At 41.8% G+C, this 24177-nt stretch overlaps 1 protein-coding gene across 3 annotated transcripts; it reads right to left on the bottom strand.

Moving 5' to 3' along the window:
• Window positions 1-1167: 1167 nt before the first annotated feature.
• CREG1 (cellular repressor of E1A stimulated genes 1) lies at window positions 1168-22651 on the bottom strand. Of its 3 annotated transcripts, XM_059935587.1 has the most exons (4): window positions 22220-22649; window positions 18857-18976; window positions 17041-17225; window positions 1168-2523 (listed from the first exon to the last, which is right to left on the bottom strand). In XM_059935587.1, exons 1-4 carry the CDS (start codon window positions 22562-22564, stop codon window positions 2520-2522), a joined length of 654 nt encoding a protein of 217 aa, XP_059791570.1. In that variant the 5' UTR covers window positions 22565-22649; the 3' UTR covers window positions 1168-2519. The 3 variants fall into 3 exon arrangements, with proteins under 3 accessions (XP_059791570.1, XP_059791588.1, XP_059791580.1); XM_059935605.1 differs by lacking the exon at window positions 18857-18976 and having other exon boundaries at window positions 22220-22651; XM_059935597.1 differs by lacking the exon at window positions 1168-2523 and having other exon boundaries at window positions 17037-17225; window positions 22220-22650.
• Window positions 22652-24177: the final 1526 nt, after the last annotated feature.

A 24177-nucleotide genomic window follows, 5' to 3' on the forward strand; every position in this document is an offset into this window, starting at 1 on the left:
GGATAGATCCATGAAAGCCAATCAGCAGCAGTATGAGACCAGGCCTCGGCTTCTCCTCTTGCCCTGCTGGGCTGGCTTTACTCCAGGGTCATCTCATCGAGGCCATTGCCCCCATCCCAACCCATGGTGGGCTTGATTAGCTCTGTTATACCGTAGTCCCCTCTTATCCACAGTTTTGCTTTCTGCGGTTTAAGTTACCAGTGGTCAACCTCAGTCCTAAAATATTAAATGAAAAATCCCAGAAATAAACAATTCATAAGTTTTAAATTGTGTGTGCTGTTTTGAGTAGCGTGATGAAATCTTACACCACGAATCAGCCCTTTGTCCAGCGAATCCACACTGTATGTATCAATACTACCCATCACTGGGGTTATCAGATGGGGTTATCAGATCAACTGTCTTGGTATCACAGCGCTTGTGTTCAAGTTACCTTTATTTTACTTAATAATGGTCCCAAAGCACAAGAGTAGTGACGCTGGCAATTCGGATAGTCTCTTACTGTGCCTAATTTATAAATTAAACTTTATCGTATGTATGTATAAGAAAAAACATAGTATATATAGGTTTGGTACCATCCTGGGTTGCAGGCATCCACGGTGGGGGTGGGCGGGGGGAGGGGTGGTCTTGGAACGTATCCCTGCATATAAGTTCTCGATCTTACTGTACAAGAACCAGCATCTGCACAAAAAGTGGTCCACAGTGCCCTCTGGTGGTCAATCATAACATAACGGCAACAATCTGCACATTCAATTATAAAGGAATCTGCAGTGCCTTCCGTGAAAAAGTGGTTCACTCTAATGTGATAATTGGATCTTACCTGAATACAAATGTTTTTACATGGTACCAAATGATGAAGAGAAAACTCACAGTGACTGGGTAAAGGGAGAAATACAGATAGACACTCTCAACCTAATTCTATCACAAGGTACCTTGGCAGCCAAGGCCCTGAGGGAAGATCCTTGACAAAGGCTGCATTCTGGCCAATCCCCAAATTTTAAGACACAATGAGCTGTTTACCAATAGGAAAGAGTCAAATTGTTCATTTTCAGCTTTGAAGCAGCCACAAGTTGATTATAAAATAAAAACACAAAAGGGTTTCAACAGTGGAGAGTGAAAAAACATGTAATAAATATTAACATCTCTGTGTAAGAAAATAAATCCAACATATTTCATGAAAATAATGCTTTTAATTATTAATGCCTTGGATAAGAAACCTACTCTACCAAGTTTAAGATACATCATTTTTCTTAAAGAGAAGCTGTTTGCTCGACTTCAGATAAATTCATTTTGTAGTCTTCAAACTCATATTCAATTTCCTCTCTCTTAGCCATTTAAGGATTCAGTTGCTTGACTCCTGACACACCTCTTTATGATGGATCTCATACAGTCTTCTGAAATCATGTATATAGGTAATAAAAGCAAACAGTTTTTTCCCTTCTGAAGAAATGTGATTTCTTTTCTAAAAGTCATGTTGTTTTCCCTCTGATGACATGATTTAGGTAGTAACAGCATTAGAAGCCATTCAGAGATTTGAAGCAGCTGAGGAAGGCTTAGTTCATTGTTGAGAGTAGCATTAGAAAAGAAGCTAGAGAGAGTGGTTGGGAGATGGATTTGGGCCCTGGTTTAAACTGGTCCATATCTGCATTCACTTAACTTAGAAAAGAACACGAGAAACAAATTACACACAAAATCCCCTCCTTTCTTTTCTTTCTTCGCAATCCCATTTTGGGGCAAAAAAAAAAAAAATGTATGCTTGTTTCTATGTATTTTGAGTGGAGGAAACTGATTATACAGTGTCCACCTAGCTGGGGAAATCAAATTCAGAAAATTTTATGAACTTCCTTGATTAAATCAAATTCAGGAAGTTTTATGAACTTCCTTTGTTCTAGATAATTATCACTTTAGACTTCAAAAGCTTTTTTTAAAGTTCTTTATAAGAAACAGTCTTGCCCTGTGTTGGATCAACAACACCCAGGACTGTCAGACATAAATGGACCATGAGTGAGATGCTCCGTTTGTGTTTCGTCACTGTTCGTTTGCCTCGGCAAGATTTATTCAGGTGCACTGTAACAGGAGCCAAGCCCTCAATACAGGCTCAGGCAGCAGCCCGTGGAGGCATGACACCTCTCCCCAGCACAGTGGTTTTCAGTAATTAGAAACACGTACTTGAGTACTTTCAAATGCCAATGGGCAATCTGAAACTGGTACCCACTCCTCTTTAAGGAGCACCATTGGCAAACTATTTGGAATTGATGGAACAAAACTTCTTTGATCATAATGAATGACATGTCTCTATGAAAATGGCTTCAAAATACGGAAATATATATAAATCTATCCAGCAATCTCATCTTCCAAGAAATGCGGTACCAATCCATCTCAATTCTGTAAACATGCAAGCAAGGGAAGAAAACTGTCTAATAACCTGGGAAACTTTCCATAAAGAAACATGAAGCGCTTTAAGTCTGCATGAAACTTCCTAAGAAACTTCGCACATGAGGTTAAATTCGCCATATGCTGCTTCACCTAGAGAGAGGAAGAGAGGGGAAGAAAAATTATTTCATTAAACTGAGTTGACAAATCATAAAAGTTAATTCATTCTAGGGAAGGACTAGAGAAACTTCTGAAAGTTTAAGATCTCGAGTTAATTTCAGCCACTTTAGTGTACTAAAGAATCATCTGGGAGAGGAACCAAGATGGTGGAGTAGAAGGACGTGCTCTCACTCCCTCTTGTGAAAACACCAGAATCACAACTAGCTGCTGGACAATCATCAACAGGAAGACACTGGAACTCACCAAAAAAGATACCCCATATCCAAAGACAAAGGAGAAGCCACAATGAGATGGTAGGAGGGGCGCAATCACAGTAAAATCAAATCCCATAACTGGTGGGTGGGTGACGCACAGACTGGAGAACACTTATACCACAGAAGTCCACCCACTGGAGTGAAGGTTCCAAGCCCCACGTCAGGCTTCCCAACCTGGGGGTCCGGCAACGGGAGGAGGAATTCCTAGAGAATCAGACTGTGAAGTCTAGTGGGAATTGATTGCAGGACTTCGACAGGACTGGGGGAAACAGAGACTCCACTCTTGGAGGGCACACACAAAGTAGTGTGCGCATCGGGACCCAGGGGAAGGAGCAGTGACCCCAGGGGAGACTGAACCAGACCTACCTGCTACTGTTGGAGGGTCTCCTGCCAAGGTTGGGGGGTGGGGTGGGGGCTGTGGCTCACTGTGGGGACAGGGACACTGGCGGCAGAAGTTCTGGGAAGTACTCCTTGGCGTGAGCCCTCCCAGAGTCTGTCATTAGCTCCACCAAAGAGCCCAGGTAGGCTCCCCGTGTTGGGTTGCCTCAGGCCAAACAACTAACAGGGAGGGAACCCAGCCCCACCCATCAGCAGTCAAGTGGATTAAAGTTTTACTGAGCTCTGCCCACCAGAGCAACAGTCAGCTCTACCCACTACCAGTCCCTCCCATCAGGAAACTTACACAAGCCTCTTAGATAGCCTCACCCACCAGACTGCAGAGAGCAGAAGCAAGAAGAACTACAACCCCGCAGCCTGTGGAACAAAAACCATATTCACAGAAAGATAGAAAAGATGAAAAGGCAGAGGGCTATGTACCAGATGAAGGAACAAGGTAAAACCCCAGAAAAACAACTAAATGAAGTGGAGATAGGCAACCTTCCAGAAAAAGAATTCAGAATAATGATAGTGAAGATGATCCAGGTCCTTGGAAAAAGAATGGAGGCAAAGATCGAGAAGATGCAAGAAATGTTTAACAAAGACCTAGAAGAATTAAAGAACAAACAGAGATGAACAATATAACTGAAATGAAAACGACACTAGAAGGAATCAACAGCAGAATAACTGAGGCAGAAGAACTGATAAGTGACCTGGAAGACGGAATGGTGGAATTCACTGCTGCGGAACAGAATAAAGAAAAAAGAATGAAAGAAATGAGGACAGCCTAAGAGACCTCTGGGACAACATTAAACGCAACAACATTCGCATTATAGGGGTCCCAGAAGGAGAAGAGAGAGAGAAAGGACCAGAGAAAATATTTGAAGAGATTATAGCTGAAAACTTCCCTAATATGGGAAAGGAAATAGCCACCTAAGTCCAGGAAGCACAGCGAGTCCCATATAGGATAAACCCAAGGAGAAACACACCAAGACACATAGTAATCAAATTGGCAAAAATTAAAGACAAAGAAAAATTATTGAAAGCAGCAAGGGAAAAAGGACAAATAATGTACAAGGGAACTCCCATAAGGTTAACAGCTGATTTCTCAGCAGAAACTCTACAGGCCAGAAGGGAGTGGCATGATATACTTAAAGTGATGAAAGAGAAGAAGTTACAACCAAGATTACTCTACCCAGCAAGGATCTCATTCAGATTCGATGGAGAAATCAAAAGCTTTACAAAAAAGCAAAAGCTAAGAGAATTCAGCACCACCAAACCAGCTCTACAACAAATGCTAAAGGAACTTCTCTAAGTGGGAAACACAAGAGAAGAAAAGGACCTACAAAAACAAACCCAAAACAATTAAGAAAATGGTCACAGGAACATACACATTGATAATTACCTTAAACGTGAATGGATTAAATGCTCCAAACAAAAGACACAGGCTTGCTGAATGGATACAAAAACAAGACCCATATATATGCTGTCTACAAGAGACCCACTTCAGACCTAGGGACACATACAGACTGAAAGTGAGGGGATGGAAAAAGATATTCCATGCAAATGGAAATCAAAAGAAAGCTGGAGAAGCTATACTCATATCAGATAAAGTAGACGTTAAAATAAAGAATGTTACAAGAGACAAGGAAGGACACTACATAATGATCAAGGTATCAATCCAACAAGAAGATATAACAATTATAAATATATATGCACCCAACATAGGAGCACCTCAATACATAAGGCAACTGCTAACAGCTGTAAAAGAGGACAAAAAAAGAGGACAGTAACACAATAATAGGGGGGACTTTAACACCTCACTTACATCAATGGACAGATCATCGAAAACGACAATAAACAAGGAAACACAAGCTTTAAATGACACAATAGACCAGATAGGTTTAATTGATATTTATAGGACATTCCATCCAAAAACAGCAGATTACACTTTCTTCTCAAGTGCGCATGGAATATTCTCCAGGATAGATCACATCCTGGGTCACAAATCAAGCCTCAGTAAATTTAAGAAAATTGAAATCATATCAAGCATCTTTTCTGACCACAATGCTATGAGATTAGAAATGAATTACAGGGGAAAAGATGTAAAAAACACAAACACATGAGGGCTAAACAATACGCTACTACATAACCAAGAGATCACTGAAGACATCAAAGAGGAAATCAAAAAATACCTAGAGACAAATGACAATGAAAACATGACGATTCAAAACCTATGGGATGCAGCAAAAGCAGTTCTAAGAGGGAAGTTTATAGCTATACAAGCCTACCTCAAGAAACAAGAAAAATCTCAAATAAACAATCTAACCTTACACCTAAAGGAACTAGAGAAAGAAGAAGAAACAAAACCCAAAGTTAGCAGAAGGAAAGAAATCATAAAGATCAGAGCAGAAATAAATGAAATAGAAACAAAGAAAACAATAGCAAAGATCAATAAAACTAAAAGCTGGTTCTTTGAGAAGATAAACTAAATTGATAAACCATTAGCCAGACTCATCAAGAAAAAGAGGGAGAGGACTCAAATCAATAAAATTAGAAATGAAAAAGGAGAAGGTACAACAGACACTGCAGAAATACAAAGCATCCTAAGAGACTACTACAAGCAACTCTATGCCAATAAAATGGACAACCTGGAAGAAATGGACAAATTCTTAGAAAGGTATAACCTTCCAAGACTGAACCAGGAAGAAACAGAAAATATGAACAGACCAATCACAAGTCATGAAATTGAAACTGTGATTAAAAATCTTCTAGCAAACAAAAGTCCAGGACCAGATGGCTTCACAGGTGAATTCTATCACACATTTAGAGAAGAGCTAACACCCATCCTTCTCAAACTCTTCCAAAAAATTGCAGAGGAGGGAACACTCCCAAACTCATTCTATGAGGCCACCATCACCCTGATACCAAAACCAGACAAAGATACTACAAAAGAAGAAAATTACAGACCAATATCACTGATGAATATAGATGCAAAAATCCTCAACAAAATACTAGCAAACAGAATCCAACAACACAATAAAAGTATCATACACCATGATCAAGTGGGATTTATCCCAGGGATGCGAGGATTCTTCAATATACACAAATCAATCAATGTGATACACCATATTAACAAACTGAAGAATAAAAATCATATGATCATCTCAATAGATGCAGAAAAAGCTTTTGACAAAATTCAACACCCATTTATGATAAAAACTCTCCAGAAAGTGGGCAAAGAGGGAACCGACCTCAACATAATAAAGGCCATGTACGACAAACCCACAGCAAACATCATTCTCAATGGTGAAAAACTGAAAGCATTTCCTCTAAGATCAGGAATGAGACAAGGATGTCCACTCTCACCACTATTATTCAACATAGTTTTGGAAGTCCTAGCCACGGCAATCAGAAAAGAAAAAGAAATAAAAGGAATTCAAATCAGAAAAGAAGAAGTAAAGCTGTCACTGTTTGCAGATGACATGATACTATGCATAGAGAATCCTAAACATGCCACCAGAAAACTACTAGAGCTAATCAATGAATTTGGTAAAGTTGCAGGATACAAAATTAATGCACAGAAATCTGTTGCATTCCTACACACTAATGATGAAAAATCTGAAAGAGAAATTATGGATACACTCCCATTTACCATTGCAACAAAAAGAATAAAATACCTAGGAATAAACCTACCTAGGGAGACAAAAGACCTGTATGCAGAAAACTATAAGACACTGTTGAAAGAAATTAAAGATGATACCAACAGATGGAGAGATATACCATGTTCTTGGATTGGAAGAATCAATATTGTGAAAATGACTATACTACCCAAAGCAATCTACAGATTCAATGCAATCCCTATCAAATTACCAATGGCATTTTTTACGGAACTAGAACAAATCATCTTAAAATTTGTATGGAGACACAAAAGACCCCAAATAGCCAAAGCAGTCTTGAGGGAAAAAAACGGAGCTGGAGGAATCAGACTCCCTGACTTCAGACTATACTACAAAGCTACAGTAATCAAGACAATATGGTACTGGCACAAAAACAGAAACATAGACCAATGGAACAAGATAGAAAGCCCAGAGATAAACCCATGCACCTATGGTCAACTAATCTATGACAAAGGAGGCAAAGATAGACAATGGAGAAAAGACAGTCTCTTCAATAAGTGATGCTGGGAAAACTGGACAGCTACATGTAAAAGAATGAAATTAGGACACTCCCTAACACCATACACAAAAATAAACTCAAAATGGATTCGAGACCTAAATGTAAGACCGGACACTATAAAACTCTTAGAGGAAAACATAGGAAGAACACTCTTTGACATAAATCGCAGCAAGATCTACCTCCTAGAGTAATGGAAATAAAAACAAAAATAAACAAATGGGACCTAATGAAACTTCAAAGCTTTTGCACAGCAAAGGAAACCATAAACAAGACGAAAAGACGAAAAGACAACCCTCAGAATGGGAGAAAATATTTGCAAATGAATCCACGGACAAAGGATTAATCTCCAAAATATATAAACAGCTCATGCAGCTCAATATTAAAGAAGCAGGCAACGCAATCCAGAAACGGGCAGAGGACCTGGGTGGACATTTCTCCAAAGAAGACATACAGATGGCCAAGAAGCACATGAAGGGCTGCTCAACATCACTGATTATTAGAGAAATGCAGATCAAGGCTACAATGAGGTATGACCTCACACCAGTTGGAATGGGCATCATCAGAAAATCCACAAACAATGGGTGCTGGAGAGGGTGTGGAGAGAAGGGAGCCCTCTCGCACTGTTGGTGGGAATGTGGATTGGTGCGGCCACTGTGGTGAACAGTGTGGAGGTTCCTTAAAAGACTAGAAATAGAATTACCATATGATCCAGCAATCCCACTACTGGGCATATACCCAGAGAAGGCCATAATTCGAGAAGACACATGCACCCTAATGTTCACTGCAGCACTATTTGCAATGGCCAGATCATGGAAGCAACCTAAATGCCCATCGACAGAGGAATGGATAAAGAAGACATGGTACATATATATAATGGAATATTACTCAGCCACAAAAAGGAACAAGATTGAGTCATTTGTTGAGATGTGGATGGATCTAAAGACTGTCATACAGAGTGAAGTAAGTCAGAAAGGGAAAAACAAATATCGTAGATTAACGCATGTATGTGGAACCTAGAAAAATGGTACAGATGAACCGGTTTGCAGGGCAGAAGTTGAGACACAGACGTAGAGAACAAACGTATGGACACCAAGGGGGGAAAACCGCTGTGGGGTGGGGATGGTGGTGTGCTGAACTGGGCGAATGGGATTGATATGTATACACTGATGTGTATAAAATTGATGACTAATAAGAACCTGCAGTATAAAAAACAAACAAAGAAGCAAACAAAAAAACAACTAATACTAAACTTTCTTTGGGTTATTTGTATGGAAATATGTTAATATAATTGTTTCAGACATTACATGAAATTTCTAAAAATCTTATATGTTCTGGTATAATGTTATAAGTCATAACTCTAGTTATTACTTTAAAATGTACATCTCAGAAATAACTAAATTTCCCTGTCAATTGCATTATTATGAACTTTCATCAAATCTTTAACCGTGGTCATTTTTAAGTCTTTTGTCATTTACAGACAGTTCTGGGTGTACTCTGATGCTTTTGCAAAAATGTTCCTATAAAAGGGTTTCATCTTCAAGGAATTCATGGAAAAGACTCTGACAAGTACAGGTTTCTGGTAACTTACTATACTGCTGAACTGAATGAATACGCATTTTCAGAACTCTAATGGAAAACTGATAAATTCATAAAAGTGCTAACAAAAGATCAAGATAAAAAAAAATTAATTACATGGGACTGAGTGAACTGATGAGGATGATTATAATTTTTGTGACTTTGTTTGAATAAAAAAAAAAAAATATCCCACAAGGACTCAGAGGCAAAAAATATACAAATCAATTTTCACTGCAAAGTAAAGGAGCTGTTACAGTGGAGGATTACTAGACTGAATGTCAATATTATGACATAGTGGGAGTGTGTTTCGTGTTTGGTAATTGCAATCATTGTTGCTTTTGTTGTGGTCATCCATTTATAATGCTTGGTGTCAGTTTATTTATCTCTTGTAAAAATAAAATACAGTGTGTGTGTGTGCGTGTGTGTGAAAAAAAAAAAAGATGAGAAACTGAGGCTCGAAGTCACAGAGCAATTAGTTCATAAAGTTAGGATTGTAGCTTATTGATCTCTGACTCCAAAGCTCAGGCACTTTTGACTAAGCCATACTAGCTCTACATTCCATTCTCAAAATATCTTCCATTTACGTAGATCGTGTAACATGTTCACACCACATACAGGCGACTGTGTGTACACACATTACATCAGTGTTATTCTTTCCTTAAGCATGGCTTTCTCTCTCATCACATTCTGATGAGGAGGCGTCCTTTGGAAGATGTGGTCTATAATGGCTAGACTGCAGCTTGCAGCTGAAGCCAAGTGAGGTGTCAGCTGTGTGTCGGCAGAGCTTATGCCCCATACAACATACACCAATTTATGCTGCCCTAGAGATGATAACAGGCAGACTACAGAAATAAGTAGCTATCTTCCTCTCATTATGTGTTGTGGGTGGATAAACCGTAAACAATATTTCCTTCATTTGAAAGTTGTAAATGCAACAGATGGGGAAATTTCTGTTAATAGAGTTGAGAAACCTTACGTATCTCTATTTCGTTTGTAAATACAATCTTGTTCTGAATCACAGTGATTTTGTGCAAGTCTGGGTGTGGTGGACATTACTAGGCCTCCTCAGTATCCATGCCCTCCCCATTTCCAGACACACAGAGACCATACTTCCCAGGCCCCGCTTGCATTAGGAAGGGCCACGGTACTCGTCTGGCCAATGAGCTGTAAGCAGAAGCAGTGTGTGTGTGTGGCTTCTAGAACAAAGTAACTTAGTTCCAGATGGGTAACCTTTCAGAACTTTTTTCTTGCAACAGCCATTGTGGAAGCATGTGTTAACATGGAGGTGCCACAGGGTCCACAGAGACCAGACTGCGGAGCCAACCAACATACAGAGGATAATTGTTCTGGAGAATTGCCCAAATCCACGGCAGAATTTGCATAAATAAAAATAAACTTTTGACTTTTGTTTTCTTAAGCCACTAAAATTTAAATGTCGTCTCTTAACAACGTAAGAGACATGACTTGGACCCTCCTGACTAACGCTGTGGGTGAGGTCATTTCACTCATACTATAAAACAGCATACACATCCTTCTGTCCTAATCCAAAGTAATATATGCGTTTTAATCTCATACTCAACGTCTTCTACAAACTGGCCCAAACCTACCTTCTGAAATTACCTTCTACCATCCTCCAAGTGAAACTAAACACCATTCTTTGACCACATCTCACAATTCCTTGCTCTTTTTTTAAATCTATGTTGTTCCCTTGCCTAGCATACTCTCTTCCTTTCACACATATCAAATTGCTATCTTTAAAAGGCCCAACTCATATGCTAACTCTTCCAATGAAACCTTCCCTAATCCCACTATTCCGAAGTAATTTCTCCTTCCTTCAGATTTTCATATTTCTTGCTGCTCCTTCTAACTGTATATTTTGTATTATGCTTATTTTACACATAACATTATATTAGTTTCAGGTGCACAGCATAAAGATTTGAAATATGTACGTATAGTAAAATGATTACCCCAGGCTACTTAATTTCTATCACTGCACATAGTTACGTTTATTTCTTGTGATGAGAACTTTTAAGATCTACTCTCTTAGCAACTTTCAAACATACAACACAGTATTAATAACTATAGTCACCATTCTGTACGTTATATCCTCATGACTTATTTTATAACTGGAAGTTTGTACTTTTTGACCCCCTTCACCCATTTCACCCACCCCCGCCCACCTCCCACCTCTGGCAACCACCAGTCTGTTCTCTGTATCTATGAGTTCAGGGTTTGGGTTTATTTTTAATTTTTTATTTCTATTTTTAGATTCCACAAATAAGTGAGATCATACAGGACTTGTCTTTCTTCGTCTGATTTTTTTCACTTAACGTAATGCCCTCAAGGTCCAGCCATGTTGTAGCAAATGGCAAGATTCCCTTCTTTTTTATGACTGAGTAATATTCATAGATATGTCAAATCCTTTGCCTGTTTTTTAATTGAATTAATTATATTTTTATTGTTGAATTATATACTGTAAGGTTTTAATGTGTCTTGCCAGAACTTTTTTTCTATTACTAGAGTATGTTATTTTTACTATATGTTTTTAAATGGCATTTATGACACATACAATTTTGTAACTTGCTTTTTAAATTTAATATATTGTGATCATCTTTACATGTCTATGTCTAATTACATCACTTCCAATGACTGCTTTGTGGTTCATTATATGAATGTTCCATAATCTAAAATCTAATGCTTTTTTTTTTTAACATCTTTATTGGAGTATAAAATCTAATACTTTAAATTAGATTTAAAGTCCATGGGACTTTCCTGGTGGTCCAGTGGCTAAGATTCTGCACTCCCAATGCAGGGGGCCCGGATTCTATCCCTAGTCAGGGAACTAGATCCCACATGCCACAACTAAAGATCCCGCATGCCACAACTAAAGTTCCCACATGCCACAACGAAGATTGCGCACATAGCAATGAAGATCTCACATGCCACAACTAAGACGCGGTGCAGCCAAATAAATAAATAAATAAATATTTTTAAAAAAATGTTTAGGGCTTCCTTGGTGGCACAGTGGTTAAGAATCCGCCTGCCAATGCAGGGGACAGGGGTTTGAGCCCTGGTCTGGGAAGATTCCACATGCCGCAGAGCAACAAAGCCCATGTGCCACAACTACTGAGCCTGTGCTCTAGAGCCCGCAAGCCACAACTACTGAGACCACGAGCCACAACTACAGAGCCCAGGCGCCACAACTACTGAAGCCCACATGCCTAGAGCCCGTGCTCTGCAACAAGAGAAGCCACCGCAATGAGAAGCCCACGCACTGCAACGAAGAGTAGCCCCGCTCACCGCAACTAGAGAAAGCCCGCGCCCAGCAACAGACCCAGCACAGTCAGAAAAAAAAAAAAAAAAAGATTTAGATTTAAATACAGGATTTATTTAAAAGGAAAAGAAAAAAATGCCACACTGCATCTATATCTTTGAACACTTATACAATCACTTCTTTTTTTAATTGAGGTATAATTGACATATAACATATTAGTTTCAGGTGTACAACATCATGATTCCATGTTTGTATACATTGAGAAATGATCATCAGGAGTCTAGTTAACGTCCATCACCACACAGAGTTACAAAATTTTTTTCTTGGGATGAGAACTTTTAAGATCTACTTACTCAGTAACTGTCAAATCTGCAGTATGGTATTATAACCTATAGTCACCATGCTGTATATTATATTCCCATGACTTGTTTATTTTATAACAGGAAGTTTGTACCTTTTGACCCCCTTAACCTGTTTCACCCATCCCGCCCCACCCTGCCTCTGGTAGCCACCAATCTATTCTCTGTACCTATGAGTTTGCTTTGCTTTGGTTTTTTGTTTGTTTGCTTATTTGTTGTTTAGATTCCACATATAATGCAGTATTTTTCTTTGTCTGACTTTTTTCACTTAGCATAATGCCCTCAAAGTACATCCATTTTGTTACAAATGACAGGATTTCCTTCTTTTATATGGCTGAATAATATTCCTATATCTATATAGAGAGATACAGCAATCACATTTTCTTTTTCTATCCATCCATCAATGGACACAGGTTGTTTCCCCGTCTTGGCTATTGCGAATGATGTTACAATGAACATGGGGTGCATACATCTTTTCAAATTAGAAAAGATGGACTTGCTGGAGGTTTTCATTTTCTTCAGATAAATATCCAGAAATGGAAGCGCTGGAAACATATGTTAGTTCTGTTTTTAAGTTTTTGAGGAATCTCCATGCTGTTTTCCATGGTGGCTGCGCCAATTTGCATTCCCATTAACAGTGCATAGGGGTTCCCTTTTCTCCACATCCTCACCAATACTTGTTATTTCTTGTCTTTTTGATAACAGCCATTCTAACACATGTGAGGTGATATCTCATTGAGGTTCTGACTTGCATTTTCCTGATGATCGGTGATGCTGAGCATCTTTTCAGGTACCTGGCCATGTATGTCTTCTTGGAGAAATGTCTAATCGGATCCTCTGCCCGTTTATAATTGGATTGTTTGTTTTATTTGCTATTGAGTTGTATGAATTCTTTATATATTTTGGATATTAACCCCTTATCAAATATATGATTTGCAAATAAAAAAAATTTTATAAATAAATAAATAAGTAAAAAAGAATCATCTGAGTTTGCTAAAATGAAGATTCCTGAGTTCTGGTTTAGGGTCAGGCCTAGCTAGGAATCTTCGTCTCGGCCATCATTCCTCCTCTCCAAGTATGATGCTGACACACTTAGCAAACGCTGCCGGGATGAAATATTCATCAGCAGCTGTGGCTGCTGTGATCATTTCATTCAAGAATATCTGAAGATTTAAAAGACAAAAACAGGGGATTCCCTGGTGGCGCAGTGGTTAAGAATCCGCCTGCCAATGCAGGGGACACGGGTTCGAGCCCTGGTCCGGGAAGATCCCCACATGCTGCGGAGCAACTAAGCCCGTGTGCCACAACTACTTAGCCTGCGCTCTAGAGCCCACGAGCCACAACTACTGAGCCCACGTGCCACAACTATTGAAGCCCACGCGCCTAGAGCCCGTGCTCCACAACAAGAGAGGCCACCGCAATGAGAAGCCCGCGCACCGCAATGAAGAGCAGACCCTGCTCGCTGCAACTAGAAAAAGCCTGCGGGCAACAACGAAGACCCAACGCAGCCATAAATAAATAAATAAATAAATAAATCTATTAAAAAAATAAAATAAAAGACAAGAACAGTCAAGAACAGAAGGGGTCCTGAACATTAGGGCAAAAGAGCAGCAATCAGCCAGCGTCCAGCCGGGGACATGACCTTGACCCATTTTCCTGTTGCGGCCCCGACCACTGCCATCAGGAAATCTAGCTCCAGGTAAGGGAGAGCGGGCAGGTTTGTAATCTGTGACCTCTCATTACCTCTGTCTTTGCCAGGGAACACGTGGGCAGCCTAGAGGCCTACTACTCAGACTTAACAGTGAGACTAAGCAATTGCTGATACTTATGAGAACTGCTTACTCAAGCATGAGTGCAAATACTTTGGGTAAACATCAACCTTCCATTCAATATGAGTCCAGCAAGGCAAGAACTATTGTATACTCTCTTGGGCTATTGAACAGTTCTGATGGCAAACCTGGTGGGTGGGATGGTGGGGCACCCACTCCTGGACTCTGAAATGGAGTCAGAGGCACCTGTTCGGGAAGGTCACCTTCAAGTCACTGCCCATTCCTAGGATTCTGGAGTCCTGTCTCAGGAGGGGTCACTCCCTGGGCTAGTCTTCTGTCCTCCTCTCAGAAGGACAGGAGCGAGTGCTCCCTTTTATCTCTGAGCTGCAGAAAAGGCCCACTCGTCTGTGTTAAGTGGGAACCTCAAATTTATCTATTTTACTCACTTATTCAGTGTGGAAACTTATGGGAAAACCCAGTTTTATTTTGTTATTAAAGCAAGCATTGCCCTCGGGCATATTATTTATACAAAGATAACTGTACTTCAGAGATTGTTATGTCCTGTAAAAGTGAACTTTAACCTCAAAGAGCAGGCCTATTATCTTACTGGCCGTCCTCCTTGATAATTTGTTGCCCTGCCATAATGTTGTAATTGCTACCTCTGTCTTCCTATAAAGTAAGATGGCTTTTCGTGTCCAGGAGACAATCGCTGGCCCAGGCCTCTTCTCCTGCATGCACGGCAGTGGAATAAACACCATGACTCTTAGATTCTTTATTCAAACAAGGAAGTCGAGAATCTTTGTCTCAAAGGATCAGCCTAACAAGTAGCCAGTATTTATTAAACACCTGTTCTGTGCCATGTACTGTCCTAGGTCCAGTTTGGAATGAAAAACCAAAACTAAAACCTGAGCTTTGCTGTGAAGAGGCTCACAATCATGGTGGAAAGTCAATAGTTCACCACAGAACTGTTGTACAATAGAATAAGACAGAATAAACGAATGCTGAGAATTTAAACCCAAACCTGAGCTGCAACCTACAGGTCTAGCTTAGCATCGTCACCTGATCTCCACAAACAGCAGTCAGTCTGCTACAAGTAGAAAGTGCTTAAATTACACTGGAATTGAAGCCTGGTCAGCTGCCAGGAAGGTAACCAGAGAGGCAGCAGAACATCTTGGTTAGAAGCAAGTTGAGGGCTGTGGAGCTAGAATGCCGGGGTTTGCATCCCAGCACCATTGCTTACTGGCTGTAAGGCTTTAGGCCAGTTTCTTTCTTTTCTGTGCATCAGCTCTCTATCTCATAAATGAAGAAAAACACTACCTAACTCATAGGATTGCAGTGAGAGTTCAGTGAGTTCAGACACGTAAAGCTGCCAGTATAGCACCAGCCAGCAATGCTCAACAAACGCTACTGCTACTGTTATTGTCGTCACCGTCCGCTAGACCTTGAGGCTGCCAGACATGCCAGAGTGACCTGTGTCGCCTGGGAAAAGTACCAGTCCCTTGTATGCCTTCATTTGTTTTGGGAGGGGGTTTTGTTTTGTTTTGTTTGTTTGTTTTTGGCCATGCCTCGCAGCTTGCAGGATCTTAGTTCCCCAGCTGGGGATCAAACCCAGGCCCCCTGAAGAAAGTGCGAAGTCCTAACCTCTGGACCACCAGGGAAGTCCCTGTATTCCTTCATTTGAACCCTGACCTAATTTCAAAGGATCTGATCAGACCCTTCTTTCCTGTCCCTTTCCCATCTTCAGGTTATGTTCTTCTCGTTCATTCTCTCCCATGACTCCTTCCCTCTAAGTATCCGCTTCCTGGCGGGATATACCACACACCTCCACCTCCAACCCTCACAGGACTGGGGGTTGAGGAGACAGGGGTCACGTGCTCAGACTCCATGTGGATCCTTCATGGTCTGGAAGCACCCGGGTCTGATTCTCATGAGAAAATGCCATCACGGGTCAGAACTGGGCTCTACCCAGGGCCCCACAAGCATAGCCTTAAAATGGGGTCTCAGGAATTCCCTGGCAGTCCAGTGGTTAGGACTCCACACTTTCAATGCCACGGCCCAGGTTCAATCCCTGGTCAGGTAACTAAGATCCTTCAAGCCGTGGGGTGCAGACAAATAAAAGAAAAAATAACAGAATCTCCACCTGGTGTCCTAGTTTGTAGATAGAGTTCAGGGGGTTTGCGACGGGAAAAAACTGGGATGGAAAAAAGTTTTCATTTTCATTAAGCTCTAACTGAAATGTATCATTCTCTTCAGTGATGAATGTAGGCAATAAACCACAGTGGTGACAGTGTATCTGTGACGGCCAGCAACAGAAATATAGAAATCGCAGATACTCTCACATCATGGTAGAGTTGCTGCAGATGTCTTAATATATTCAGTTCTCACTACTCTGAAAGTGCAGAGAAGTTGTGGACGCACTACTAGACCTTATTATTTAACGTATTCATTAAAAAGCCAACATATTACTACACTACGCATTTTATAAAATATTTTTATAAAGGTATTTCAATATAGTTGATTTCTTTTGTAATCCTGTGTACTTTATGCATTTAAAAAATATTTTTCCTAGGGGAGTTGTAGGCCTTACCAGCTTGCCAAAGGGATCCATGGTACATGAAATGGTTAAGACCCCCTTGCTTTAGAAGGTTGAGGACCACTGAAAAGGGCTGTAATATTAGAAAGATGAAAGACATGCAAATACTTACTGAAATGTGGCATTATAATATTCTTCAGGCGTCACTATTTTTGGTCCACCAAAGTAGTCCAGGACCCAGATATTGGTTATATTCAACTTAGCGAAGAACCAATTATGGCTGGATGGCCAGGTTTTCATCTCAGGGTGTCGAATGAATAATGAATTCTTTGCAACGTCCATTTCTGCTTCACTCACCTAAAAGACATATGTAAAATAAACCTACTCATAGCAGTGACATTTTGTTTTCTTGGCTGTTAAGAATGTGTGATTCTAGCATTCCACAATTCCTAAAGAGTTTATTTAGTTATAAATCCTGATTATTTTAATTTTTATTTTTAAAATTAATTATTGACCTATAATTGACATATAACATTGTATTAGTTTTAGGTGTACAACATAATGTTTGATATGTGCATACATTGCAAAATAATCACAAGTTTAGTTAACATCCATCACCACACATAGCCACCATTTTTTTCTCATCTTTTTTCTTTTTCTTTTTTTTTCCCTTGTGCTGAGAACTTTTAAAATCTACTATAAATTCTGATCTTATGGAATCAAGAGGAAGTAAAGGAAGTTCGAAGAAATGCAGAGAACAATGGAGATTTCAAATGTTGGTGATAACACATACTATAATAAAGTGGGAAACCATCATGAGTACCAATTTTCACTGCTAAATAGCAATTTTGAGCTATCAGAGTAATTGGCACAAAGTGCTATAATAAAATGCTACTGGTGGTCATGCTATGTAGCATTAGCACTTTTATCCCATTACATGCACATGTTAAACACGTAGATGAGTGTACACAAAGGATAAAAGTCTTTAGAAGAAGCACAGTGGAACTCAAGAGTATCTGCTGCCCCTCTTTCTCTTGCCAGTGAAGGACACTCAACTCTAGAGATGCATCCACATAGAATTTTGAGACCACAGATAAAACTTATCTGAGGTATTCATGATTGACAAGGTCAAGAAGCTGGTCTGCTGCTTAGCAATCAGATCAGTTCCCATGACACCTCGTCCTTTGCCCTTCCCACGATTTTATTTAACTTCTTCCCTCTAGCACTCACCCCAAACTGTCTAAATTCATTTCTAGTATTTAATAATGGATACTCCCCTTTTAACCTACTAAACCCACTCTCTGCTCTAAGCCACTGTTAAAATATGGAGACAAGGGGGGCTTCCCTGGTGGCACAGTGGTTGAGACTCTGCCTGCCAATGCAGGAGACACGTGTTCGAGCCCTGGTCTGGGAAGATCACACATGCCGCGGAGCAACTGAGCCCGTGAGCCACAATTACTGAGCCTGCACATCTGGAGCCTGTGCCCCTCAACAAGAGAGGCCGCGATAGTGAGAGGCCCGCGCACCGCGATGAAGAGTGGCCCCCGCTTGCCACAACTAGAGAAAGCCCTCGCACAGAAACGAAGACCCAACACAACCATAAATAAAAAATAAATAAATAAAATTAAAAAAAAAATATATATGGAGACAAGGAACCCAAACATGGGAACTATTGTACAACGTACAACATGGTCAGGAGTATAAACTTTGGCTGGGCAGATGTTCCTCATATACGCGCTTAATAGCTGTTATATCTGTTCGGCTTCAAAAAATAGTTCGTTTTCCTCATAAATATCTTATTGAACACCTATATGAAAGCAACTGATTAAAACCGTTAGCTTTCATGAAATTACATACCAGGACATATTCTAACTCTGTATCTCAACCACAAATCAATTTTATTTTATTCTAAGATATCTCTTCCTGCATTGTTAATAACATGATGCTCTTCTAAAACAAGTATCTGTTCTTGTAGGATAACTATTTACCTTGATAACAGTTCCTGATAGTATTATGTGAGCACAGAGGGGACTTTGGGGATCAAATCCATATTTCCTGCAGAAACTAGTCTCTGCCAAAGACATGGTCAGTGTAGCATATGGATTCTCCTGTAGAGAGAAAATGAAGACCTCTCATGTGAAATACTGTCTCTGGAAAGGTAATAAATTTCACAAGTTACATACCGTCCCCAGAGCTTGACCGTTCTTCCATGAAACAATGAACTGGAAAATACCACCTTCCACTTGGGAAAATTACTACTTGGATAGAGACTGATCTTTACCCTCTCTCCAAAAAAGGTGTGTTGGAGGTTGTTTCATATTTAAAATTAATTGACTTGGTAAGAATTATTTTAACGCTTTTTTTCTCTTAAACTCTTAATTTGTCCCATATTCACCAGAGGAATTATAATTACAGTACCACCCAAATACAAGGCTGATCTCTAGTCTTCACTGAAAGACTAAAGGATTAGACTAATGTGAAACTAGTGCATAAAAATACCACAGTGGCTCAACTAGCTAACTGTACAATTTAAGCAAGAAAGTAGCTGAATCATGCTTCTTGGTTATCTTATGCTAGCAGAAACTGTCATGTGATTTCAAAACTGGAGAAGTTGCTCATTCCTGTTCTAGCAATAAGAGAATTCTTAGATTAAAAATGTGATGCAAGCAAAATTCCTCTTTCTTATTCAGAAATCAGCTTCATAAAAGGCACTGTTGACAGATTACAGTAAAATTCACATGTTGTATTTAGTGTTTTAAACCCCAAGTGTCTTGTGTGGGGAACTGTGCCATCTCACAGTGACCCATCAAAACAGTGAGTCATAAAGAGATCTCTTTGGAATCATTAGGCCAAATATTTGCTGTCAACAAACTATTAGGTAAGGCACTATAGGAGACCAAAAATAAGGGAGGGGGAGACTCAGATAAGGTCTTTCCCTTCTCTGTAAGTTTATAATCTGGTTGAAAAGTCAGACATAAATAAAATTTTTAAAATGCAACACAAAGACACAGAATAGGTCAAAAAGCAGCACATAACTAATTGCCAAGGGAATGGTACAGTTAAGTGTATTTGAAGTTCAGAGTAAGAAGATGTCAGCACAGCCTAGAGTGATATGGAAACCCTAGAAAGCCTTATAAGATAGGCAAATCAGCACAAAAGTGGGAAGACGTATTAAAGGTAAAGGGAATGGTAACTGCAAAAACACAGAACTGGGAAAGTGTAAGACACAACTGTGAGTAGTGAAAACCCAATTTGCTTGAAAGAAAGGCTTTCTGAGGGAAGGGGGTTGGGGACAAGGTTGGGGGGAGGTCAGGGGCTGGGGCTAGTAAGGGTGGTTCACCTCCAAGCTAAGGAGTCAAGATTGTATTTTATAGGCTGGCATCTGTCAGTGCTTTCCAAGAACCACTTGCCTGGAGAGCTTGTTAAAATGCTGATTTCTGGGCTCCATTCCCAGCCCAGGTATCTGCATTTTTAACAAACACCCAGGTGAATCCTATGCAGCTCTACGCAGCCAGATGTTGTTAAAGGTTTCTGGGCAGACGGCAATGCTGAGTGGTATTTTGTTCATGTAAATCTGGTGGGTAGGGTATACAAGAGCAGACAGGAAGAAGACAGAGGTCAGAAGGAGGAGGAAAAGTAGAAAGCAGAAACCAGCTTTGACTGGTTAATTGCCCGCATCAGAGTCAGACTAATTCTGATGTGGCCATGCCTTTTCACTGCAATCACGGACCTGAAATCCTGGGTAAGTGCCTCACCACTGTCTTTTTCTAGAGATGTCAAAGACCTGAGCTCAAGTTCCACCTGACAGCCATTAGCTGACTAGTCACAAGTGAGTCTCTGCACCTCTGAGTTTGAGTTTCCACATTTCCTAAAATGAGGAAGATATATCAGCAGAAGTTTAAATATATTCATGTGTAGCAGTGGTTCTCACTGCCCTCCCCCAATATTAGAAGCATCAGGGAGGGATTTGGGGTGTTTTTTGTTTTTTTTTTTTTATAAAATGTGTTTTTAGTAAAATGTCTTGGAATTGCCTTTTTAAAAGTCTTCCCAGGTGACTGTATTTGCAGCCAAGTTTGAACAGCACAACGTGGGAGTGGAATGAGCTTGCTCTGAGCAAATGTCTAAGGGAGTGGAGCGGAGTGGGCTGGGAATAAGAAAATGGTGAAGGGGGTGTATGTGTCTTGGCTAAAGGAGGCAGCTGCTTCTGGTTCTGCTCAAAGAATGCAGGCCCCCAGTGCCACAGAGCTTCCAATTTTTCAAGAAGTTAGAAATTTAGACGTTTACTCGCAATCTCCATTTTTGAATGTTGAGAATTAATTCAGATTTATTAAAAACAAAACAGAACTCTGCGTGGGCCAAAGAAAACCAGTCTGTGGGCCTGATCAGCTCATGGGCCACCACTCTATGACCTGTGTTTTGAAGGCAGATGGATCTGGGGTGAAATTCAAGTGTGGCCAAAGTCTTTGGGCAAGTTACATAACCTATCTAAGCCTCAAGTTCTTCATCTGCAGAATGAGGATGGTAATACCCCCCTCAAAGGGTTATTAAAAGAGACAATGAGTGAAAGATGAATGGAAAGGTCAGCCTGGCACACGGTGAGTGCTTCAGCAAATATCAGGTTTCTTTCATCTTATTTCTATCAACAGTGTTAACCTCAAACCTGGGATCTTTTGTCAAAAGAACCTTCCCCAAATCAGGCTCCATTCCTGGACTCAGTATGGCTCTAGTCTCCCAAGCTGTGACACCGCTCTTGACACAGCAGGGGTCCACCAGAGAGGTGTTAATCTGGCCTTGCCCCAGATGGTGGGCAAAGGGTAAGGACATGGCCCTCCAAAAGGTCTGATCCCTAACGGGGAAGCTCATGCACACGAGGCCTAAAGACTGCAATAATCATTCACGAAGTTGTCTGTTCGCTTCATGCTGCTGAAGGGAAAATCCTTAGTTCAAAAGAAGCGGTGACAAAGAGAAATCCCGAAGCCACTTATACAAAGTGCTAAACTACCCAACAGCCTCTACACCCGGTAAAACTTTTAATAATTAGAGCCCAGTTAATGAGACACCGTGCCCCAAGACGACTCAGGGCTGAGAAGTCTTCCAGGTGCTGGTAAAGAATTCGCCCCAAGTGCGTGGCGCGGTGGCGAGTGCGTGTGTGAAATTCCTGGTATTTAGTTGCCCAACAACTGGAAAGCTGCAATGTCAGCCCGGCCAGCGCGGGAGAGAAGAGGCAGGGGTTTGGGCTGGGTTCACATTCTTATCTCTACGAGGCTGGCTCTCCTTCGCAGGCAGAATTCAAGCTATAGTCGAAAAGCTCGCGCTCCGACCCGCGGAGCCACACGGCCCCGCCCGCTCACCTTCAGGTTGCCCACCGACTGCTGCAAAGGGCTCAGGTAGAAGTAGGGCACGCCGCTGCCCTTGGACGGGGGCCCGTCGCTGAGCGATAAGACGTCGGCGAAGGGCCGGCCGCGCACCCCCTCCTGAGTGGAGATGGTGGCCAGCGCGCCCCAGTCGCAGACGTTCGTCACGAAGCGAGCCACCAGCGCCGCGTTCTCGCGGGGCGGCAGCAGCTCGGCGGCGCCCCAGTCCCCGTGGCCCCGGCCACCCCGGCCCCGCGCCGGCGCCACCAGCAGGGCCACCAGCGCGGGCGCCAGCAGGAAGGCGAGCACGGCACGCGCGGACCCGCGGGCACACCCGGCCATGGCGATGACCCCAGCGAGAGTCCGGAGCCCTGCGACCTAGGAGGTCCAAAGCTAGCCCAGCGCTACCGGCCCCGCCCTGCGCTACCGGCCCCGCCCTGCGCTACCGGCCCCGCCCACCGCGGGCAATCCGACCCCGTCCCTCCGAAGAGGACCAATCGGAGTACGGGAGTGGTGGGCGGGAGGGCGTGTCCCTAGGCCGGCTCCTCAGCCTGCTGGGACCCGGCTGTTTATCCACCTTCCTACCGCTCCGCCCCGCCGCTGTCAGGACTGGGAAATCGTCCTAAATGGGATTTGTTTTGTTTGACGGATGGAAAAACGGAGGCTTAGAGAAATTAAGCAGTTGCCTAAGTCATACTACTAGGAAAGGACCAGTCTCTTCACCCGTACGCCTTCCTTTAATACCTTTGGATATGACTACCTGGCATCTGAGAGGAAATGCTGCGTTTTCCACGTATGCTCCTCCTTTCCGTTTACTTCACTATCCGCACCGAAGAGCAGGAAGGGTCCCAGTGGGACAGATAGAAGCCCCCAAATTTAACACCTTATAAACTGCTCCTGGCCCAGGAGTCTCTCAGACAGAGACACTCAGGGATTATCAGGATTCCATGCACGAATTTGTTTGTTTTTTAACATCTTTATTGGAGTATAATTGCTTTACAATGTTGTATTAGTTTCTGCTGTATAACAAAGTGAATCAGCTATATGTGTATATATATATCCCCATATCTCCTCCCTCTTGTGTCTCCCTCCCACCCTCCCTATCCCACCCCTCTAGGTGGTCACAAAGCACCGAGCTGATCTCCCTGTGCCATGTGGCTGCTTCCCACTAGCTATCTATTGTACATTTGGTAGTGTATATATGTCCATGCCACTCACTCACTTCGTCCCAGCTTACCCTTCCCCCTCCCCGTGTCCTCAAGTCCGTTCTCTATGTCTGTGTCTTTATTCCTGTCCTGCCCCTAGGTTCTTCAGAACCTTTTTTTTTTTTTTTTTTTTAGATTCGGCATATATGTGTTAGCACCATGCACGAATTTGAACTCATGGAAGCCAGTTATGGGCCTAAGTCATCAGGCTTGGAGGCAGTGGTTTCACAAATGTCTTGCCCTTGCTGACCCCTCACCCCATGTAAGTGGCATTTCCCTTTGTTCCTCCTAAAAAGGTCTCTTCAGTCTCTTCAGGGGTGCTTCCTCTTTCTGATACTCTGGGAATTGGTAAGTAAGCTCATACCACCTAACCTGCCGTCTTTATAATTATAAGCTTCGGTCACATCTCCTCAGGGTGAGTCCTCATCTTTTTGGCCTGGCCTCCAACCCCCATTTTCATCGTTGTTATAAATGCCGCGTGGTGGTGCTGGTGCAGGAGTTTGTCAGCTCTGGCTCGGGCGGACCTGGCTCTCTTAGGTGTTCAGCAAAGGTGAGGTAACTTCCCTCAGCTGCCCTGGGCCAGTCACCTGAGCAGGTGGGGGCTACAGGTGTGTGAGCCGAAGCCCCGCCTCCATTTCCTGCCTCCAACTCCGCCTCCCCATATTCTCAGGAAGATTCTCAGGCTACCGCATCAGAACTTGGGTACAGAAATGAGAACTTTTACTCTGAGTAGCAGCCTTCAGTTCCCTC

Source organism: Balaenoptera ricei, chromosome 1 (genome assembly GCF_028023285.1).
Source record: "Balaenoptera ricei isolate mBalRic1 chromosome 1, mBalRic1.hap2, whole genome shotgun sequence".
In the NCBI taxonomy this organism is placed as follows: Eukaryota; Metazoa; Chordata; class Mammalia; order Artiodactyla; family Balaenopteridae; genus Balaenoptera; species Balaenoptera ricei.

Bases quoted from the DNA above. Each gene is read 5' to 3' on its own strand.
- CREG1 (XM_059935587.1), bottom strand. From the start codon at position 22,564: ATGGCCGGGTGTGCCCGCGGGTCCGCGCGTGCCGTGCTCGCCTTCCTG. The intron at 18,977-22,219 runs GTGAGCGGGCGG...TTCTCTCTACAG, and splicing joins AGTCGGTGGGCAACCTGAAG to GAGAATCCATATGCTACACT. The intron at 17,226-18,856 runs GTAAATAGTTAT...TATGTCTTTTAG, and splicing joins TATCAGGAACTGTTATCAAG to GTGAGTGAAGCAGAAATGGA.